The sequence below is a fragment of the Echinops telfairi genome, unplaced genomic scaffold (genome assembly GCF_000313985.2).
Source record: "Echinops telfairi isolate 266 unplaced genomic scaffold, ASM31398v2 ScPeMD7_70;HRSCAF=299, whole genome shotgun sequence".
Taxonomy (NCBI): Eukaryota; Metazoa; Chordata; class Mammalia; order Afrosoricida; family Tenrecidae; genus Echinops; species Echinops telfairi.
In genome coordinates, this window is record NW_022103968.1 from 8,127,361 (window position 1) to 8,145,611 (window position 18,251).

At 55.8% G+C, this 18,251-nt stretch overlaps 1 protein-coding gene across 1 annotated transcript in view; it reads right to left on the bottom strand.

Annotated features, from left to right (window-relative positions):
• The window catches only part of BTBD16 (BTB domain containing 16), a 52,957-nt gene extending 35,439 nt beyond the window's left edge, over positions 1-17,518 (bottom strand). The window contains exons 1-4 of the mRNA XM_045291398.1: positions 17,471-17,518; positions 15,723-15,868; positions 4,130-4,203; positions 2,092-2,235 (exon numbers count right to left, since the gene is read on the bottom strand). Coding sequence (XP_045147333.1) covers positions 2,092-2,235; positions 4,130-4,203; positions 15,723-15,868; positions 17,471-17,488 — 382 coding nt within the window. The 5' untranslated portion in view covers positions 17,489-17,518. The remainder of the gene's footprint in view (positions 1-2,091; positions 2,236-4,129; positions 4,204-15,722; positions 15,869-17,470) is intronic.
• Positions 17,519-18,251: the final 733 nt, after the last annotated feature.

The window sequence follows — 18,251 nt, forward strand, 5'->3', positions numbered from 1 at the left end:
TGAGCACCTACTGAGTGAAGCACGCTCAGTGAAGTCGGCATCCATTTATTGAGCACCTACTAAGTGCCGGCCTGTCCTTCCTCTGCCCCCTGGAGGGGAGGGTGAGGTCATCACGGGGGTGCCCGGCACACAGTGGGGCACACCTGGAGAGGTAGCCAGCAGGACCTCAGAGCATGCTCTTGTCTGAGCCTCGCCCTGGGTTTGCCTGCCTCCCTCCGCCCCAGGTGGTGAGTCCCTAGCACAAGGCCCTACGACCGATGAAGACTGGCTGTTGACTGCAGCCTCAGGGTCAGACACCCCCCAGCCCCCACTTCAAGTAAAGCCTCAAGTTCTCATGAGAGAACAGCCCTGTGAGGGCGTGTCAAGGCCAGCTGTGTGCACAGGAGTTGTGGTGCTGGAGAATAAACAGGCTCCGCTAACCTGCAGCCAAGCCCCAGCTGTTTGTGGGCTCGGGTGGGGGGCTGAGCTCTGCTGCCCCCATCGCACCCACGCTGGGCCAAGCATGTTCTCAGCTGCTGACACCAGGCCAGCGGCGCAGCTGTTCCAGGAAGCAGGATACAACCTGAGTGATGCCTGCTTCTCCCGGCACCAGTGGGGGGCTCCTCAGCTCAGCCCCAGGGCCGTCTCCTTCCCAAAGCTCGGGGCCCTGGGGAGTCAGGCGACCTTGGCACGCTGGGTGATGGGACACTGGGTGATGGGGCATGGGTGACAGGATTCTGGGTGGCAGGACACTGGAGTGATGAACACTGGACACTTGATGAAAGGGCCGTGGGGTGACAGCACTCGGGTGACCGGTCCCTGGGTGGCAGGGCTACAAGGGCTTTGTCTCTACACTAACCTGCACTCCCATCACCGGCAGCCTCTCGCAGGCGAGTGTGCCACAGAGGGCCTGTCCTCACAGGAACAGATAGTTTCTTTTCAGCAGAAGTACCACAGACCTCTGACATCACCACGCGTGTGTGCACGCTCCATCCCCCCTCCCCCGCCCCCCGCATCCTCTCCCTCCCACCATCCTCTCAGCTGAGCCAGCATCTGCTGGGGAGCCCCGTCCCTGTGCCCAGGACTGTGGGCGGCAGTGAGAGGCCCAGGCCACTCCCAAAGTCAGTGTGGCAGACACTGAGGAAGGCAAGCACCAGTGAGTGAGCCCAGAGGTTGTGTGTGTGTGTGTGGGGGGGTCCACCTGGGAGTGGGGGGTCCACCCTCAGCTCTCTCTTAGCTCCTTGGAGGCAGGCAGAGTCAGGGGCTCGGGGCCAGCCCCTTCCTCCCTCCTACACTGGGGGCTCTGTCCACCAGACCGGTCCCACCCCACTCTGCCTGCAGGCTGGCTGGCTCGAGGGCCTTGCCTTTTCCCTAGCAGAGGTGTGTGGTTCAAACTCCCCAGCCGATCTGAGGGCCAAAGATGAGGCTGGCTGCTCCTGTAAAGACTCCTTTCCAGCCTCGGAAGCCCTGTGTAGGGTCTGTGCGTCGAGGCAGACTGGGTGTCAGTGGGTTGGGTCCCAGTGTCTGCGGGCCTTCACTGCAAGCCCAGGGAAGTTGGCTGTGGGCTGGAGAGGATGCCTGGGGAAATAGGGAGAAGCTGGGCTTGTCAGGACTGAACCCCAGGAAGAAGACAGAGCGGACTAAGAACTCATTGGGACGAGACTGGTTTAAAGAAAAGACACTAGAACAAACACGCCCAGCCAGCCAAGCTTGGGCCGAACACGCCACTGACCAAAAAGCCAGGTGGCCTCCCAGAAAGCCTCTCATGACAAGGCCGTAGGCAGCGTCTCTCCATCTGTGAGGCTGCGTCTTTTAATGGACAAGGCTTGTGGGATTACGAGAAGACTATCCGGCCCTGACTAGCATTAGTAGGTGCCGGGTGTGGTCTTGGGGCCCCACGCACCCGCTGCCCAGACAGAACCGTTATCCCGGTTTCTGGGCTGCGGAAACAGGCATGCCAGTTGCTGAGGTCCGACAGCCTCAGTCCCCAGGGCGAGACCACAGCTTAGCCTTTAACAGTCCACGTGACCTTGGCCTCGGATGAGAGAGGCCAAAGGGGACCTTTGAGCTGGAGGCAATCGGGGTGCCAGGCCTGGTGCCAGAGAGACATACCTTTCAGAACCTTCTCCAGTTCCCTCAGCGGGCTCACGGAGCCTCTTGACAGGGCCACGAGGTACAGCCTGGTCAGAGTCTCAGACTGAAAGAGTTGGGGCTGGTGGAGCTCCCACTTGAAGCCCAGGCACTCGAGGGTCACATCTGGGGGGAAAGCATCGCTGTGGTTATGCACCCACCCGACGTGAACGCCCTTCCCCGGTCTTCCTCCATGCCCTTACAGCACTGCCGGGGGACAGCCCACCCAGATTCCGGTCGGCACAAGGCCAGAGACATCGTCCGTCCCAGCGACCGTCCCCCGCCTCACCACAAAGGGCCAGTTCCAGTGTATCAAACCGGGGATCAGCTGGTAAAATGCCCAGCCGGGAACGATGTCCTCAACGTCCAAATGGCCATTGGCAGAAAAAAACATTCCCACCCCTGCCTGACAGCTGCAATGATTTTTGACACCTGCTGACGTCTGCTTGTTCACGGCATTTGGGGGTCCAATCAGCCTTTTTCATAGGGGGCTGGCCGGGCATTGTAGATGGTTAGAGCTGGGGTCTCAGGTCACCTCACACCCACTGTGACAACCCCCCAGACTCTCTCCAAACATTGCCTAATACCCCCTACCCCCTACCACTGAGCATGACTACACACTTATATATCTTTCTCCCCTGGAGCAGTTGGTGGTTTTGAACTGCTGACCTTGCAGTTAACAGCCCAACACGCAATTACTGAGCCACCAGGGCTCTTGTGGTGGGCTGCTACTCACTCACTGCCATTGAGTCGATGCTGACTCACAGGACAAGGAAGAGCTGCCCCTGTGGGTTTCTGAGACTCTCATTCTTTACGGGAGTGGACGGTCTGGTCTTTCTCTTGAGGAGCCTCTGGTGGTTTCGAACTGCTGATCTTTCAGATCTCCGCCCAAGGAATAACCACTAAGCCACCAGGGCTCCTGTGTTGGGCTGTTAGTGGCATGAGCAGGGCCCCTGGAGCCTCACTGCCCTGGAGGGTCTGGGATGGTCAGGGAGACCACCTCATGGGGGTGCAGTGAGGCAAAGTGGGGGCAGTGTAGGTGGTTATAGGAGACTCAGAGAGGGGGACAGAGAGGGAGGCCAAGCGAGGCTGGAGCTGGGGACGACTGGTTGCCTTCCTTCCCATGTTTGGGATCCACAAGCCACATCTCCCCGATCCTTGGCTTTCTCTCCTACGACTGTGACCTTGAGCATGCTCTTCCCTTCCTGCTACAATCACTCATCTGCACCATCTCTGTGCTGGAGTTAGGGACCCTGGTGGGGCTGCTAACCCCTCATCGGCGTGGCTTTCCAGGAGAACAGACGGACCTGGCGATCTCCTCTCGTAATGATCATGGCCTGGGAAATCCTGCGGGCGGCCCGACTCAGGCCCATGGGGTCCATTCGACTCGAAGGCACCTGACACATGAGCTTGCTTGGTGCAGGTGGCTGGAACCTGGCCTTGCATAGTAGTAAACTTGGATTGTGGTGGGGCCTCCCAGGTGGTCTGACCAGGGTAGGTGAGAGAGCATCCCACCCATGAGCATGATCGTGGGCCGCAGCAGAATTGTGGCTCCTCACATGTGGACATCCAACATCCATCCGCTTTCAAGCCGGCAGATGTGGTGCAGACATTACTAATCACTCCCTGCAAGCCAGGGCTGCCTAGTCAATCAAGGTGGGCAGATGAGATCTGTGAGCCTCGCCTTGGCTGGCTCACAGATAGTTCTCAGATAGTCCCCCCTGTGGGGTGGCGTTTGTTCAAGGAATGTTTCTGGAAGGAGCTCACCTGTCCAGGACCCTCATGTGACTCAAAATGCATCATTGCATTTGCCTGATGGTGGCCATTAGTATGCTCAGGTGCGTTTGCTAAACTTGGCTTTGCTCACCTGCTCTGGATGTAATAGGTCCTTACCAGCGGCATCTGCTATGTTAGACACTGCAGGGTGTGTGCAAGCTACAACGTAGGGACCAGTGGCCTGGCCTGCCTTCCACTGAGACCTGAGCCCACGGATTTCCCACAGCTGGTGATCAAGACTCGCCTGCCTCTGTACTCTGGATGGTCGTTTTCTTGAGCTTTTCCGTGAGGAGTTTCTGAATCTGTGAAACGCATGCCCTGAAGGAAAAGGAGAAACAAACAAACAGCCAGGGTTGGATACTGATCTTTTTGTCCACAGGCAACAGGTATCGCTATCACGTGAGCTCCCCCAAAGGGGCCACCAAGCCTTCTTACGACGTCTTGCCCTTTGGAAAAGCTTACGTAGCCCACGTGGGTTGGCCCGTTTTATCAACGAAGGCTTTGTAGAAGCATGTACTCTCTGGTTTCACCACTCTGTGGGTAAGCCTCGCCGAGGCCTTACTGTTGGAGGCTGGTGAGTTTCTAAGACAAGGTCCCTTGTGTAGGTGGAGAGAGAGAGAGAGAAGTTCTACTCCTTTGGGAAAGTTGTTCATCAGCTCTGCTACTGCACGTGATGCATTTGACACAGTTGGTTCATTTCTGAAAGAGCGTAAGATCTCTTGGGAAAAGGTTTGTGCTGTTTGCATAGATGGTGCTCCAGCTATGCTAGGATGTCGATCTGGATTTCAACGTTGGGTACTGAATGAGCCACCAAAAGTGATCGGAACTCACTCTATGATTCATCGGCAAAGATTAGCAATGAAGATGCTGCCACAAGAGTTACAAGGAGTCATGAAAAGCGTCATAAGTTCTGTCAGTTTTGTGAAGGCGAGCACTTTAAGCAGTCGACTGTTTTCACAACTGTGCAACGAGTTGGGTGCTCCCAACAATGCTCTGCTATTTCACACTGAAGTGAGAGGATTGTTGAGAGGAAAAGATTTTAAATGTGTTTTTGAGCTTCGTGATGAACTCAAAACGTTTTTTAATCAGAAAGCAAGACCGCAGTTCAAAGCACTTTTCAGTGATAAAAGTAAACTGCAGAAAATAGCTTACTTGGTTGCCATCTTTGCCATCTTGAATGAGTTCAATTGATCCCTGCAGGGACCAAATGCAACATGCCTCAATTTGTCTGAAAAGATCTGATCATTCCAAATGAAAATTTAGCTTTGGCTAAAAAATATAATAATAATAATAATAATTGGTTGAAAATAAAATGTGCATGTGGCCTATCTTATCTGCTTTTCTGAGGAACATGACATTGAACCCGACAAAAGGATGATAATTTCTGTGAAAGAACACTTGGAGGTGCTTGCAGCTGCTCATGTGTGTGGACTCTGACATGACAAGCCTGTGCTGGTGTCCCTGCACCAGCCACCTCAGGTCCCTGGATCTGAGTGGTGTGTCCACTGCAGACTTAAGACCTGGATTCCTTCCGAGTCTGCTAGAGAGGGTCTCAGCCACCCTGACCACCTGACCTTAGCTGGCTGTGACACTGATAACTCCCAGCTCAGTGCCGTGCAGCCTGCTCTGGGCCACTGGTTCCCTGCTCAGCACCTTGGTGTTGGGTGGAAATCCAGTCTCCATGGCTGCCCTACAGCGCCTGCTTCATCATATTTTGCCACTGTGCAGGTTCTCCCTTCCGGAGCTCCCTGTCCCTCGAGATTTCTACAAGGGTTGTCGAGGTTCTAAGCACCAGGATATTCTTACAGAGGAACTTCAGGGGCTCAGGGTGACCCTGCAAGTCTACAAGCCTTTGTAAGTTTTGCTCACAGCAGTCCTACCAGATATTGGGATGCAATCATCATACACCTAGACAGCTAATGTCATTACCTTCTCACCCCTAACCTCTGCTTCTGGGTCTCTACCCCATTTGTAAAGCGCTCCCATTTCCGACGTACATGAGATCGTTTTGGATTAGGTTCACGAGGAAGGGCCATCCTCAGGATTCCCACGCGTATGACCATTGTTGTATCCACTGTGTCAACTCACCACCGTGAGGACCTTCCTCCCTGTGCCGCTCCTCCACTTTACCAAGTCCTTCTCTTGACTGGTCCCTCTTGACAAGATGCCCAAAGGATGTCTGACAAAGCGTTGCCATTCTTGCCTCTAACGAGAACTCTGGCCTTGTGTGGTAGCACGTTAGGTCTCAGGAGGGGTTATAGACTGTGGATACTTACGAGCAATTGCAGATTTGATAAATAACTTAAATTACTGAATAGCAAACTAATTCACAATAAAGAATTATTTCACGACAGAAAAAAAAAAAGGTCATAGGGGCTCCAAGCACCACCTGTCCCCAAACTTTCTCCACGTTGTTCCTCTGCCTGGCCTCCCTGTCTCATGAAATGCCCCCCGCAGCCTCTAGCACCCCCAGCCAGTGGCCCAAGGGCTAGCGAGTCCAACCATGCCCCCCTTCCCTACTTCACTCTCTTTGGGATTCATCAGTCTCTTGTCATCCTCATCTCTGCCATTGAATCAATGCCAGCTCACAGTGGCCCCACAGGACAGGGTCGAACTGCCCCTGTCCGTTTCTGGGACCGCAACTCTTAACAGGAGTAGAAAGCCCCATCTTTCTCTTGAGGAGCAGCTGGTGGTTTCAAACCACTGACCTTGCAGGCAGCAGCCCAATGCATAACCAGGATTCCTTAGCTTCACCCAAGCCGTCATCCAAAGCAAAACAAGCCAAGCTCATTGCCGATGAGCCCAATCCAATGCCTGGCAGCCCTAGATCAGTCAGGGCAGAGCAGTGCTATGGGGCGCCAAGGCTGTAGGTCTTTGTGGACACATGGTCTTTCACCCGCAGAGCTGCTGGTGGGCTCAAGCCAGCAGCTTTAGGTTAGTAGCTGAGTGCTTCACTGCGCCTCCACCAGGGCTCCTTAAGCCACTGTTACCTCCTGGCTCAGCACTGCCAGAGCTCCCAGCCTGCTGGAGGCCACATGAAATGCAAATCACACCATGCCCCCCACCCACCCCAACCCCTGCCTTTCCTGCTGAAAATCCACCAATGTCTTCCCAGTGCTCCTGAGGTCAAGTTCCCTGTCCTTGGCCTGGTCACACTTCCCTGGTCTCTGTGCTGCTTCCCTCTGCCCCCTTGCACCCCAACGCGCCCTCCCCAACCATGGAAACCCTGCTGTCTCTTGCTTCCACCCTTCTCTGTGTGTGCTGTTCCCTCTGCCTGGAACCACTCCTCTCTTCACTGCTCAGCCCCCACCTAGACCAGGGTGGAAGTCGTGGCCATTGGCCATCCTCTTGGCCCACGCTGGCCTTGGGTGTTGCCCATTAAACTCTCTGGGTCGGCCTTGCGGCTTTTTGTTTACTTGCATGCCCCCTCGACTCGGCGCTGTGTTCCAGAAAGATAATGTGGGACCCAGCGCAAGCCATCAGGCAGGTGCGCTCTAAACAGCCAGTGACCGGTGACACAGATCAGAGGCTGTTCCCTAAACACCAGGCACCTGTCATGCTGAGCATGGAAATAAACCAGTGCCTGAGTCACACGCTCACAGGGCGAGGCGGCCACCCCAGGAAAGCCACCAGCCAAGAGGCACTGGATGGGCAGCACATCGGTCTGGTCAGTGCCAGGTCAGCCTTGCAGGGCTGTTTCCCAGAGATTCCAGGAGCCCTTGGGGCCGGGGGCAGGGTGGTGGTGGTGGCATGTGTGGGGGCGATGGGGGAGTGGTAGAGAGTGGCTCTGAGTGACTCAGGAAGGAGTTGTTTATCTGAGCCACCCTGAATCCCTCTGGTGGCTTGGGTCTCACGTCTGCGACAGCTGGCCAAGGTCAAGCGCTCAGCACTGCGATCTCAAAACGGAGCAACGGACTTTGGAAAATATGGGGCAATGCCGTGAGCTCAGCGGTCCTCCCAGACACTGTCATTGCCAGCTGGGCAGGGGGTGCCAGACAGCAGACAGAGCCGCCGTCGCCACCGCCTCCCCTGGGTGTGAGCACGGCTGGTCACGAGTCCCGTGTGTCACACGCTCGGCAGACCCCAGGGAGTGGCCTTCATTTCAGGGTCAGGGGAAAGGCTACTGAACCTAGTGGCCTCTGGGAGTTGTCCCTTCGCTGGGACTAGAGGCTGTTCCTGTGCCCTGTTGAGTCTTTCCTCCGCATGGTGACCCTGCAGGACAGAGTAGAGCTGCCCCAGGGGTTCCTAGGCTGTTGGCCTTTGGGGTGGGGGGGGTGACAGGCAGTGGGGACGTCAAGCTCACTGCTGGTACAGAGCCACTGCTGCTGCTGCTGCAGTGCCAGGGAAAATTTCAGCTCACAGTGACCAGTGGGCCACAGACTGAAACCCCACCTCCTCTTGGCTAGGCTTGAGCCCGTCATTGCAGCCCCGATGCCAACCCACCTCCTGGAGGGTCTTCCTCTCTCTTTACTAAGGAGTCCTGGTATCATCGTGGATCACATCGGGCTGCAGACCGCAAGGTCAGTTGTTCGAACCCACCAGCTGATCCTCGGGGAAACAATGCTCCCATAAAACAAACTACAGTCTCAGAAACCCACAGGGGCAGGGGGGCGGACAACAGAGAAAGTGGTTGAAGGGAGACAGCGGCCGGTATAAGACACGAAAAAATAATATAAATTATCAAGGGTTCGTGAGGGAGGGAGAAAAAAATGAAGAGCTGACACCAAGGGCTCAAGTAGAAAGAAAAGGTTTTGAAAGTGAGGATGGCAACAAATGTACAAATGTGCTCGACACAATGGATGGATGGATGGATTGCGATAAGAGCTGTATTAGCCCCCAGTAAAATGATAGTAAAATAAAATAATAACAATAGCCATAAAAGGAACCCCACAGGGGCAGTTCAACTCGGGGCCCTGGAGGGTTTCTCCACGTCAGAATGATGGGATGGCAGAGTGTGGGCCTTCTCTGGTGTCACCTTACCAAGGGCAATGTGCATGAGGTGGCTTCTAGCTTCATGGAGAACAGCTGAGCACCCCAGCACTGCCCCACCAGGGTCTCTTGGAGACCGGAAGGTCACCCATAGCTGCTGAGCTGACTCACAGGGAGCCTAGGGGACAGAGAGAGACCGCTCCCTAGGGATCCTGAGGGTGTACATCCTTAAGGAAGCAAAGCAACCAGCCTCCTCTAACACCACTGTGCCACCAGGGGGCCTTGGACTGAAAACTAGCTGGGACACAGTGGCCTGGGATGAGGTAGCGTGAGGGGTTTGGGGGTGCAGGCTAGCCCCTGGAGTGGCGGCTCCTGGAAGAGTAAGGAAGGCGACTAGGGAAGGTCTCCCTGTTTCTCGGGGATGCCTGGACCTCCAGCTGCAGGATCACCTGACACTGTGGGCTTGTCAGCAAAGGCCCCAAATCGACTTATTGACTGGTGGCACCAGGCAGATGGGGGCCTGGATCCCACCCTTCTGTTTCCAAGACCCGGCCAGCCTCTTGTCTCCCTCTCCCCTCTGGGCTGGACGGAAACAGCGATCCCATGCTGCCGGGGTCAGGAGCAGCCAGGGGCCCATGCCTGTGGCAGTCTGGGACAGAGACTTCCTTGTTAAGACCTTCACTCCAGCCTCTAATCCCCAAGGAGCCTGGTTTACATGGCCTGACAAACAGGCCCGAGACAAGGATTGGGGAGCAAGTGGGATTATGGGAGCGGGAGCCCCGAGAGGGAAGGTCAGGACTCTAAGGAGTGAGTCAGGGATGAAGAAACCAAGCACAAACTGACAACCAGAGCTGCCAGCCGGTCAGTTCTGGGCCTCCACGGCCGTGACCTTCCGGAGGGAGCCGAGGGCTGCAGGGTTTCTTTCTGCAGCCCCCCAGGGTTTGTGGGTTAACAGTCGCATGCTTAGCTGCCCAGGGGCCTCCACATGTCAGGGGGGGAAGGCCAGGCTGATGGTGCCGAATCCATGCCCCCGGGGGTGTCCCCGGGTCACAGAGCAGGGCTGCTCCACCAGGGGCTCTTTACAGGAAGAGACTGCCAGGCCTTTCTCCCGGGGAGCCCCCGGGGGGCGCTGGACCACCAGCTCTTAGATGAGCAGCAAACTGTGCTGCTGACGCCCTGGGAATCAGGAGTGGGGGGATGCAAGGGGAGAAGGTGTTCGCCAGGGGTCACTGCCAAGGGCAGCTGGGCTCAATCCCATCAGTGGGGACCCTCAAAGCTGGCATGGATCACACCTCAGGTGTGTCCCTATGAGGGGCGAGGAGTGGCTAGCCATCAAATCTGCTTCTTATTGGTTCCAGGTCACTCCTGGGCAGGCAGGGCGAACCCTCTGGCATCCCCCAGGCCTGCCTTGTGCTCTAGCCAAGTGCACTGGGACTCCATGGAGCACGGCGGGGGTGGGGGCGGGAGGCTGACGGGACGGAGGTCAGGAACCACTTGAGGCAGGACCAATCTCTGGTGGCCGTATTTGCCGTGTTCGGAGCCACGGCACTCTTCCTCTCAGCTCCCCAGCTCTGTCCCACCCCCACCCCCACCCCGCCTCGGCAACAGGCCCCTGCTTTTGTTGGGAGAGGCACCCTTCCACCACTCTCAAGCCACCGGGTTCAGGGACAACTTCACCCTTTGGCTTAAGATTGGGCATGCCACCTGAGCTAACGCCCACTTGTACATTTCATAGTATAGGTCAGCGTGTGCGTGCGTGTGCGTGTGCGTGTGTGGGGGGGGGGCTATATGGAGCTGACGAAATGCAGTAAAATTTCTCTCCCCCTAGACTGGTTACATATTGGGCTGCCAACTGCACATTCAGCAGTTCGAAACCACCAGCTGCTCTGTGGGAGAAAGATGAGGCTTTCTCCTCCCCTAGAGGGTCGTGGTCTCAGAAACCCGCAGGGACAGTCCTACCTGACCTCACCGGCCACTGGGAGTCAGAATGGACTTGGTGGCAGACGAAAACCAAAGTTTTGGACCTTAAACCAAGGAGCCCGTTGATGTAGTGAATTATGCGTGAGGCTAACTGTAAAGCCAGCAGTTCGAAACCACCAGCCGCTCCGAGGGAGAAAGGGGAGGCTTTCTACTCCCATCACGATCCACAGGCTCAGAAACCCACGGGGGCAGCTCTATTCTGCCTTAGAGGGTTGCTACGAGCCAGAATTGAGTAGAAGGCATTGTGTTTGAGGACCCCTCCCCGACCCCAGTGCACAATGGCTAAAGAGCTCTACTATTGCTTAGGAAACCCTGAGGGGCAGGTGCACGCTGCCCTGTAGGCTCACTGTGGACTTGAGGGCAATGGGTTAGATTGAACCCTGGGGGGAAATGAGGCTTTGACAGCTTCCCAGCCCCCACAGAGCTCTGGGAGAGAGGAAGCGAGCAGTGGTGGGAGACGGGATCACTTGGCCCCTGGACCCAGTCAAGTCTGCAACTCATCTCCCAACGAGATTTTTAAATTATGTGAACTAACACATTTCTTCTTCACGCTTTTGCTAGCTTGGCATGGGTTTTCTGACCTCTCACCAGGAAGCCTGTGCCCGCAGGGACACCACGGGTCCGCCTCTCCACGCCCAGCTCTCCCCAAGCTGGTCACAATCTTCACGCGAAGTCCTTCCACTCTTGAGGGGACCCTGGTGTTGCAGGCCGAACGGGAGAGCCTTTCAGGTTGGGAGGACTTGGTCACTTCTGACCTTCTGGGGGGATGTGGCCCACCCCTCAGCCTTGGCCTGAGCCAGGTGGACTTCCTCCCCAGCGTCCAGATGAGCAGGAGAATGCACTGGTATGGGTTGGCCGTGTGTTTACACATGCCACACACTGTCCTAGGCTCTTTCCAAGAACTCTGGCAGGTAAGTCCCTCAGCAGCCAGGTAACACGGTGCCCCCACCCCCACCCCCGTTTACAGAAAAAGAAACCAAGGCACAGAAAGACCAAGGGGCTTGGAAGGAAATTTGAGTTTCCCCCTACACTCCCCCTCCCCTCCTACCTCTCACAAATCTCAGCCAGGAGAAGTTCATGGCCGGGGGGTGGGGGTGAAAGGTCCTTGCCTGTGAGCATCTTAGTGGTGGGACACAGCCGCCCAGACACCACAGCCATGAGGGTTGGCCCGCTGGGCAGCACCCAGGGCAGGGGACACCGAGAGGCCCTCGGACATCCCTGGGGGAAGCTGCTTGCAAGTCACTGCCGGCACCTCCACACACGGGGTAAAGGAAGACACGGTCCGCGCTTCTGAAAGCAGATGGCGCCCCCAAGTGGGAGGAGAAACCACGACAGCAGTCCTGGCCGGGGCAGCTTGCTGGTGGGCCGCTCAGAGAGGGGCGGTGTTTGAGGGGCTGTGTCTGTTGGCACAGTGGTTTGGAGTTGGCCTGCTCACCACAAGGTGAGCGGGTCAAAACCAGCAGCTGCTCCGGGGGAGAGAGACAGGGCTTTCCACTTCCATAAAGAGTTCCAGTCCGGAAGCTCACAGGTACCACTGGGTTGCTGTGAGTCAGCATCCACTCGGTGGCAGTGAGTCTGGTGTGGGTTTGGAGTCTGCTGCGTGGGAGCCCTGGTGGTGCAGGGGTGAAGCACTCTGCTGCAAACCAAGGGGCTGGAGGTTCAGACCAGTGTGGGAGGAAGATGGGCAGTGTTCCTGGAGGCCTGGGTAGTCTGACTCTGCCCTCTAGGGTGGCTGTGAATGAGGATGGTGCCACAGTGCGGGGTATGCTGCCCGGTGCAAGCCCCCCATCGACCTGGGGCTGCTGTCTGACACACACCTGGAGCCCCAAGCTTCAGCAGAATTCAAGGACTACAACCTTTATTTCACCTGCTGGATTCAAGGAGACTTTGATTAGGCCTCTCAGGCATCCGCACGTGAAATAAACCCCACGTTCTGCAGGTACAGCATCACGGTGTTTTGAAATACAAACAACCACCTCCTCCAGATGGCAGGAGACTGCCCCGCTGGTCCCGAATCCTCGCCCTCCCAGTGCCCACTCCTTGTCCTTAGAATTGCAAAGTTGCTTTCAGCAAGGAGGTGGGGGGGGCTGCCCCGTGACTTGAGTGGTGGCCACGTGGCTGACCATACAGCTTGCCGAGCTAATGGGGTGCTCGTGGACATGATGTGGTCGGAGTTTTGCAAAGCCTGGTATAGCTGAGCTTGTCTAGTGCTCCTTTGCCATCCCCATGTGCAAAGTGTGCCAGGCTAGTCCACTGTCCCAGGAGGAGCATGAGAGGCACAAACTGTTAAACTGAGCCAAGCCTAGACCACCTGGGCCTCAGGTCCTGGCAAGCAGTCTGCTCAGGGTGCCCACTCCTCTCGGTCTTCGCTGGGCTCCGTTTCCAAGCATCTCAAAAGGTAGGGGCCACGGTGTCCCTCCTCTGTGGAAAACAGCTTCCCTGCCTGGTTTCTGTGGGAGCCCAGAGAAACGGGGGGCGTTGGCTGGCAGAGCACAGTGCTGGAACACCTCAGCAGCACACCCAGTAGCATTCCTAAGGGAAACTGCTGCCCCACCTCCGAAGGGACAGTCCTCTCTGCCAGACACAGCCCTGTGCACTGTCCATGGGCATCAGAGCCCGTCTCCAAAGTCCCTCTGGATGAAGCAGCTGAGACTCAGCCAGGGCAAGCCACTTGTCCCAGAGCTGGGGAGTGGAGGGGCGAGGCTGCCACGCCCTTCCGACAGGTGGCTTTTGAAAACCCGAGGCAAAGGACCAGCTACCCTGTCCTCCAGTGTCTGGGCCCTGCCCTTCTGCCCCTGGTTGCCCTCCTAAGCCTGCTCGCCAGCTTTGCCCAGTGAGTCCCCCCTGACCAGCTTCTGGGGCCCTTCATCCCCACCCCACGTCCATCAACTCAGCCCTCCCAGTGCAGGCCCAGCTCCCGCTCCTGCGCCCCCTCCGCTGCTCCCCGGCCCAGCCCTGCTGCAACCACACAGAGCGAATTGGCGGGAGCCCTGAGACTTCTTCAGGATTTGACCCAGACAACACGCAAACGCACGTCACGCCTCCTTGTGCCGTCAAGTGCCAATGCTAGCACTATTTCCAAGGTGGATCGCCAGAGACCTGGGACCACAGATCAGATGGATTTGGATACATTCAAATGGGTGTGGGGGCAGGGAGAGCTAAGGCTGGGCTGGCCAGTGTGCTAGGATATAAGGTCCCAAACATATTTGGTCTACCGCCCCCCGCCCTTTTCAGAAAAAAATTATTCAGCGCCCTCTCACCTCCCACAATGAAAAACTTTTACACCACAGCCCATCCTACACGACACAGTGTAGGTATCTGCCTTTGCAGCCCCTGGGTCACTCCTGTACAAACAAACAAAACTCGCTTCCACCGAGTGGATGCTGACGTGTAGTGACTCAATAGGACAGGGTAGAACTGCCCCCGGGAGTTGCAGAGACTAACTGCTTACGGGCGTAGAAAGCCTCGTCTTTCTTTAGAGGAGCTGCTGGTGGTTTCGAACTGCCAACCTTACAGATTGCAGACCAACAAATAACCACTGCGCCACCAGGACGCCTCCAGCGCCCCCAGAGGGTGGTATCTTCCACTTTGGAAATGGTGGTCTGAGAGAATAATTTGGTTATTTGCTCAGCAACCATCATCCAAGCAGCTCTCCCGGGGCAGTCACTGCCCTGGAAGATGACCCGTGCTCTGCCAGTTCTCGAGGCAGGTGCTGCCAGCCCAGGGAGGACAGGGGCATTGTGCCAGGTCCCAGGCACTCGTCAGCAGTGGCATCTGGCTCTGTGTCTCCAGGGAAGGCAAGAGAGAGCTCCATATAAGGATGCATGATGCCCAGAATACCTTGGGTTGAGGGGTGTGGTAGTTACATAGTCAGTTGTCAGTTTGAGACTTAAGAGTGAAGGGGTGGAGTACAGCCTGTTAATCAGATCGCAGCTTGATGACCTCATTTGGAGGCGCTAAGGAGATAAATAGATCACTGGAGGCGGGACACATGCTGACTCCCTGTGAGACATTCCTGACAAAAAGCCTGAAGGAGCTACACTGATAGAGCCAGAGCCCTGGAGCTGGAGGAGCCACATAGAGACCCACACCAGTGCTGAGATGCTTACACTGCCACTGGATCCACAAGACCTTCCACCTATTGGCCTGTGATATCCCTGCATTTGGTGTCATTGCATGTGTTTTGTGAGTCTGAAGAGGACTTTGTAGATTGGTATTGGACATATGGGCTAATATCGGACTTGGGGACTTGATCTGCACTGGGCTGGGATGTTTTCTCAATACTCAATTGCTCTTGTATATAAAGCTCTTTCTTATACATGTATGAGCTTCTAGAATTTGTTTCTCTAGTCTACCTGGACTAACACAAGGACCCGTTTCTGCCATGCAAACAGGAAGCCAATGGACTGGGTGGAGATGGGCATCCATACGAAGTGTCCTGGGTCCCTGGGTGATGTGAGTGATTTGCCGAAAGGGCAGAGGTTCAAGTCCACCCAGCAGTGCCTCGGAAGAAAGTCCTGGTGATCTAATCTGGAAACATCACATCAAATCCACTCTAACCCACATGGGGTCTTCTCACCACGAGTTGGAATCAACTTGCTGGCAACAAGGTTGACGAGAACCCCAAATAGTCCGACAGGAGATGGACACCTCAGTCCAGTTTGTGAACAAAGCAGCCCGTCCAGGATGGTGCACGGATCACAGAGCCCTGCTGCCCAGGAAGGGCTGGGGCGAGAGCAGAATGCCGTTTTCTCCCTACCCTTTAATCTCCACCAGAAACATTGTCAGAGGAAGTAGACGACCCGGCCACCCTTAGGAAGGAGTCAGTGGGGACCTTCTCTGACCTCTGTCAGAGTGGCCTGGCTACTGGGCACCTTCCCAGCAATGAGGTTTTGCCCCGATAAGCAGCGCCGGCGCACTCTCCCTACCTGTCGGGGTTCTTCAGCACCTCGTTAAAGTCTACGCTCCGAGCCTTGCACAGCTGGGATAGTGCGAGCAGATCCCCCGTGAAGGGCTCTTTGGAGAAGCGCCACCGGTTGGTTGAGCCGACGATCTGGCGCTCCAGCCGAGATTTCTGTTTGGGGAACAGAGTGAGAGACATCTTTGGGTAACCTCGTAGAAATGCCAGATTCCCCGGCTCGTCGAGGAGAAGACAAGGACCAAACGTCGAGATGTGGGTTCCTTTTCAGACACAACCAGTTGTCCTCACGGGCCACCCTCGCAAGGCGGTGGACTGCTCCTGTAGACTGGGGCGTTCGAGTTACAACGTCCTTTGAATCTGGGGGTCTGGGCGGGGTGGGGGGGCGGCGGTGGCTTCTTCCCAGGTGACTCTGAAGAGGCCACAGCAGAGATGGGCGATGGGCGGATGCTGCCAGAGGCTGTTACTTAAGCACCTGTCCTCACGCGTGAGGAGATCTGGAGGAGGGATGCGTGTGTGCGCAAATGCATATCACATCCAACCCACCGCTTTAATCACTTGAACGTGGGTGGTCCAGTGGCTTTTGGTACATTCACAACGTGTGAAACCACACCCAAGATCTAGTTCTAGAACATTCTCATCATCCCAAGAGGAAACTCCATGCCCACACCCCACCACTCACCCCCAGACAATGGTAACCACCCACCTGCTTCCCATCTCTATGGATGTGCCTCTTCCAGGTGTTTTATGGACATGGGACCATGGAATAGGAGGCCTTTGGGCTCTGCTTCCTTTACCTGGAAGAATGGCTGTCAGGCTGCATGTTGGAGCGTGGATCCGCATTCCGTGGTATTTTGTGACTGTCGGGTGGCTTGTTGGTGCATGGATCAGTGTTCCGTGGTATTTTGTGGCTGACCACGCTGTGTGCAGCCATCTGTCACCCACCCCTTTTGCTCAATCTGAATAGCCTTAGTCTGAATACTGCTGTTAGGAACTATCACTTTTGCTTCTGTCTGAACCTTTTTTGTTGTTTGGTTTTTTTCGGTTTGTGCCTAAGATGGGAATTGCTGGGCTACTGGGCAGGGACGTTTACTTAGACGATGTCTTGAGAACTCGGGGCTTCAACAATGTCCTTCAAGGAACAGAAGAACACCCAGCCTGCAGGTAAGCCTTGAACTTGAACCCAGTAAAGAACCGAAGCAAGGGGAAGAAACACCCTCCAGGCACCCGGAGGAATGGATGCAGTTGATTGGTGGGGAGACCAGAGCCCCTGAGTGGACGATCTGAGTGCAGATCTTGCTCTTACAACTTACTGGTTGTGTGGCCTTGGGGAAGCCATGTAACTGTTTGAGCTTTCTACTTCTTGTCTGTGAAATGGGAATAATGAGGGAGATGGTGGTGTTGGTGAAATGATGGTGTGGATGGCAGCAATGATGGGGGTGGGGGTGGGGTTAGGCCACCTTACTTCCAGGTTTGTTAAAAAGGTTAAGCAAGGTGCCCGAGTTTAGTGCTTAGAATGCTCTGGGTAATTGGAAACTAATGGCAGAATCTGAATCCTGCCATCCTGCCATGGGGTGAGATGTGGATGCTGGTCAGCTCAGCCAGTGGCCCGCACTGTTTTCTGGGCAGTGTCGCCTGGATGTGCCCTTCCCAGCAGAGGTGGCCAGGAAAGCCTGTGGTCCTCCTGGTTGGACGGGTGCCCTGGCGGAAACTTGGCTCGTGCTTCTTCCACTCCCCTCTGGGAAACGGTCTACTTACCTGCTGCAGCATTTTCATGGAAGGTGTCGGAGGCTCAGGGGAGAAGAGGGCACCTGGAAGACAATAAGAGGAAGCGTTCGCACTCACCTGGCGCACTGGGCGCCGGTGGCCGGGACGGAGCTAGATGAGGCCATCAAAGGGATAATGACCAAGAAACTGCGAAGGCAGGCTACCAGACTAGGAGAAGAGCTTTGTTTCTAAGAGCACAGACGATCGTCGGCTTCGGGTCTGAGAAAGTGGCCCAGGGAAAGCAAAACGGCCTTGTCGTTCGCTCAGCAGCATTTCCTGTGCCCCGGTGACCTGAAAGGACAGATGCCTGCCCTTTGTGAGACACGGCAGAACGCAAAGCCACCCGAACCCGACAGCGCAGAGTTGGCACTGCACCTGGGGAGGCCAGCGTGGCTATCCCTTTGCACCTTAAGGATATGTTTATTTTGGAAATTTAATAAACACTCATTCTAAGGAGGGTGCTGATAGCATGATGGGGAAAGCCGATGTGAACTATAGCTGCTGGGAGAGTTCACTCTGTGGATGCATCCAGGTGTACTGAAGCACCTGCCTGTCATCGAGGTGGCTTCCTGTGAACCGGTTCGTCTTGGGCTTGATGGTTGAACAATAGTCCGTTGTTTGGCTAGACCACCTGGTGTGAATCCCTCTGTTGAAGGCGTCGGGCTCGCCCCCGCTTTGGGTTAGTGTGAACACACTCCCGCTGTGAACGTTCGCTCTGGTCCTGTTGAAACCATTTTCGCTGCGTGGCGGGTTTTACTGCCACAAACCACGC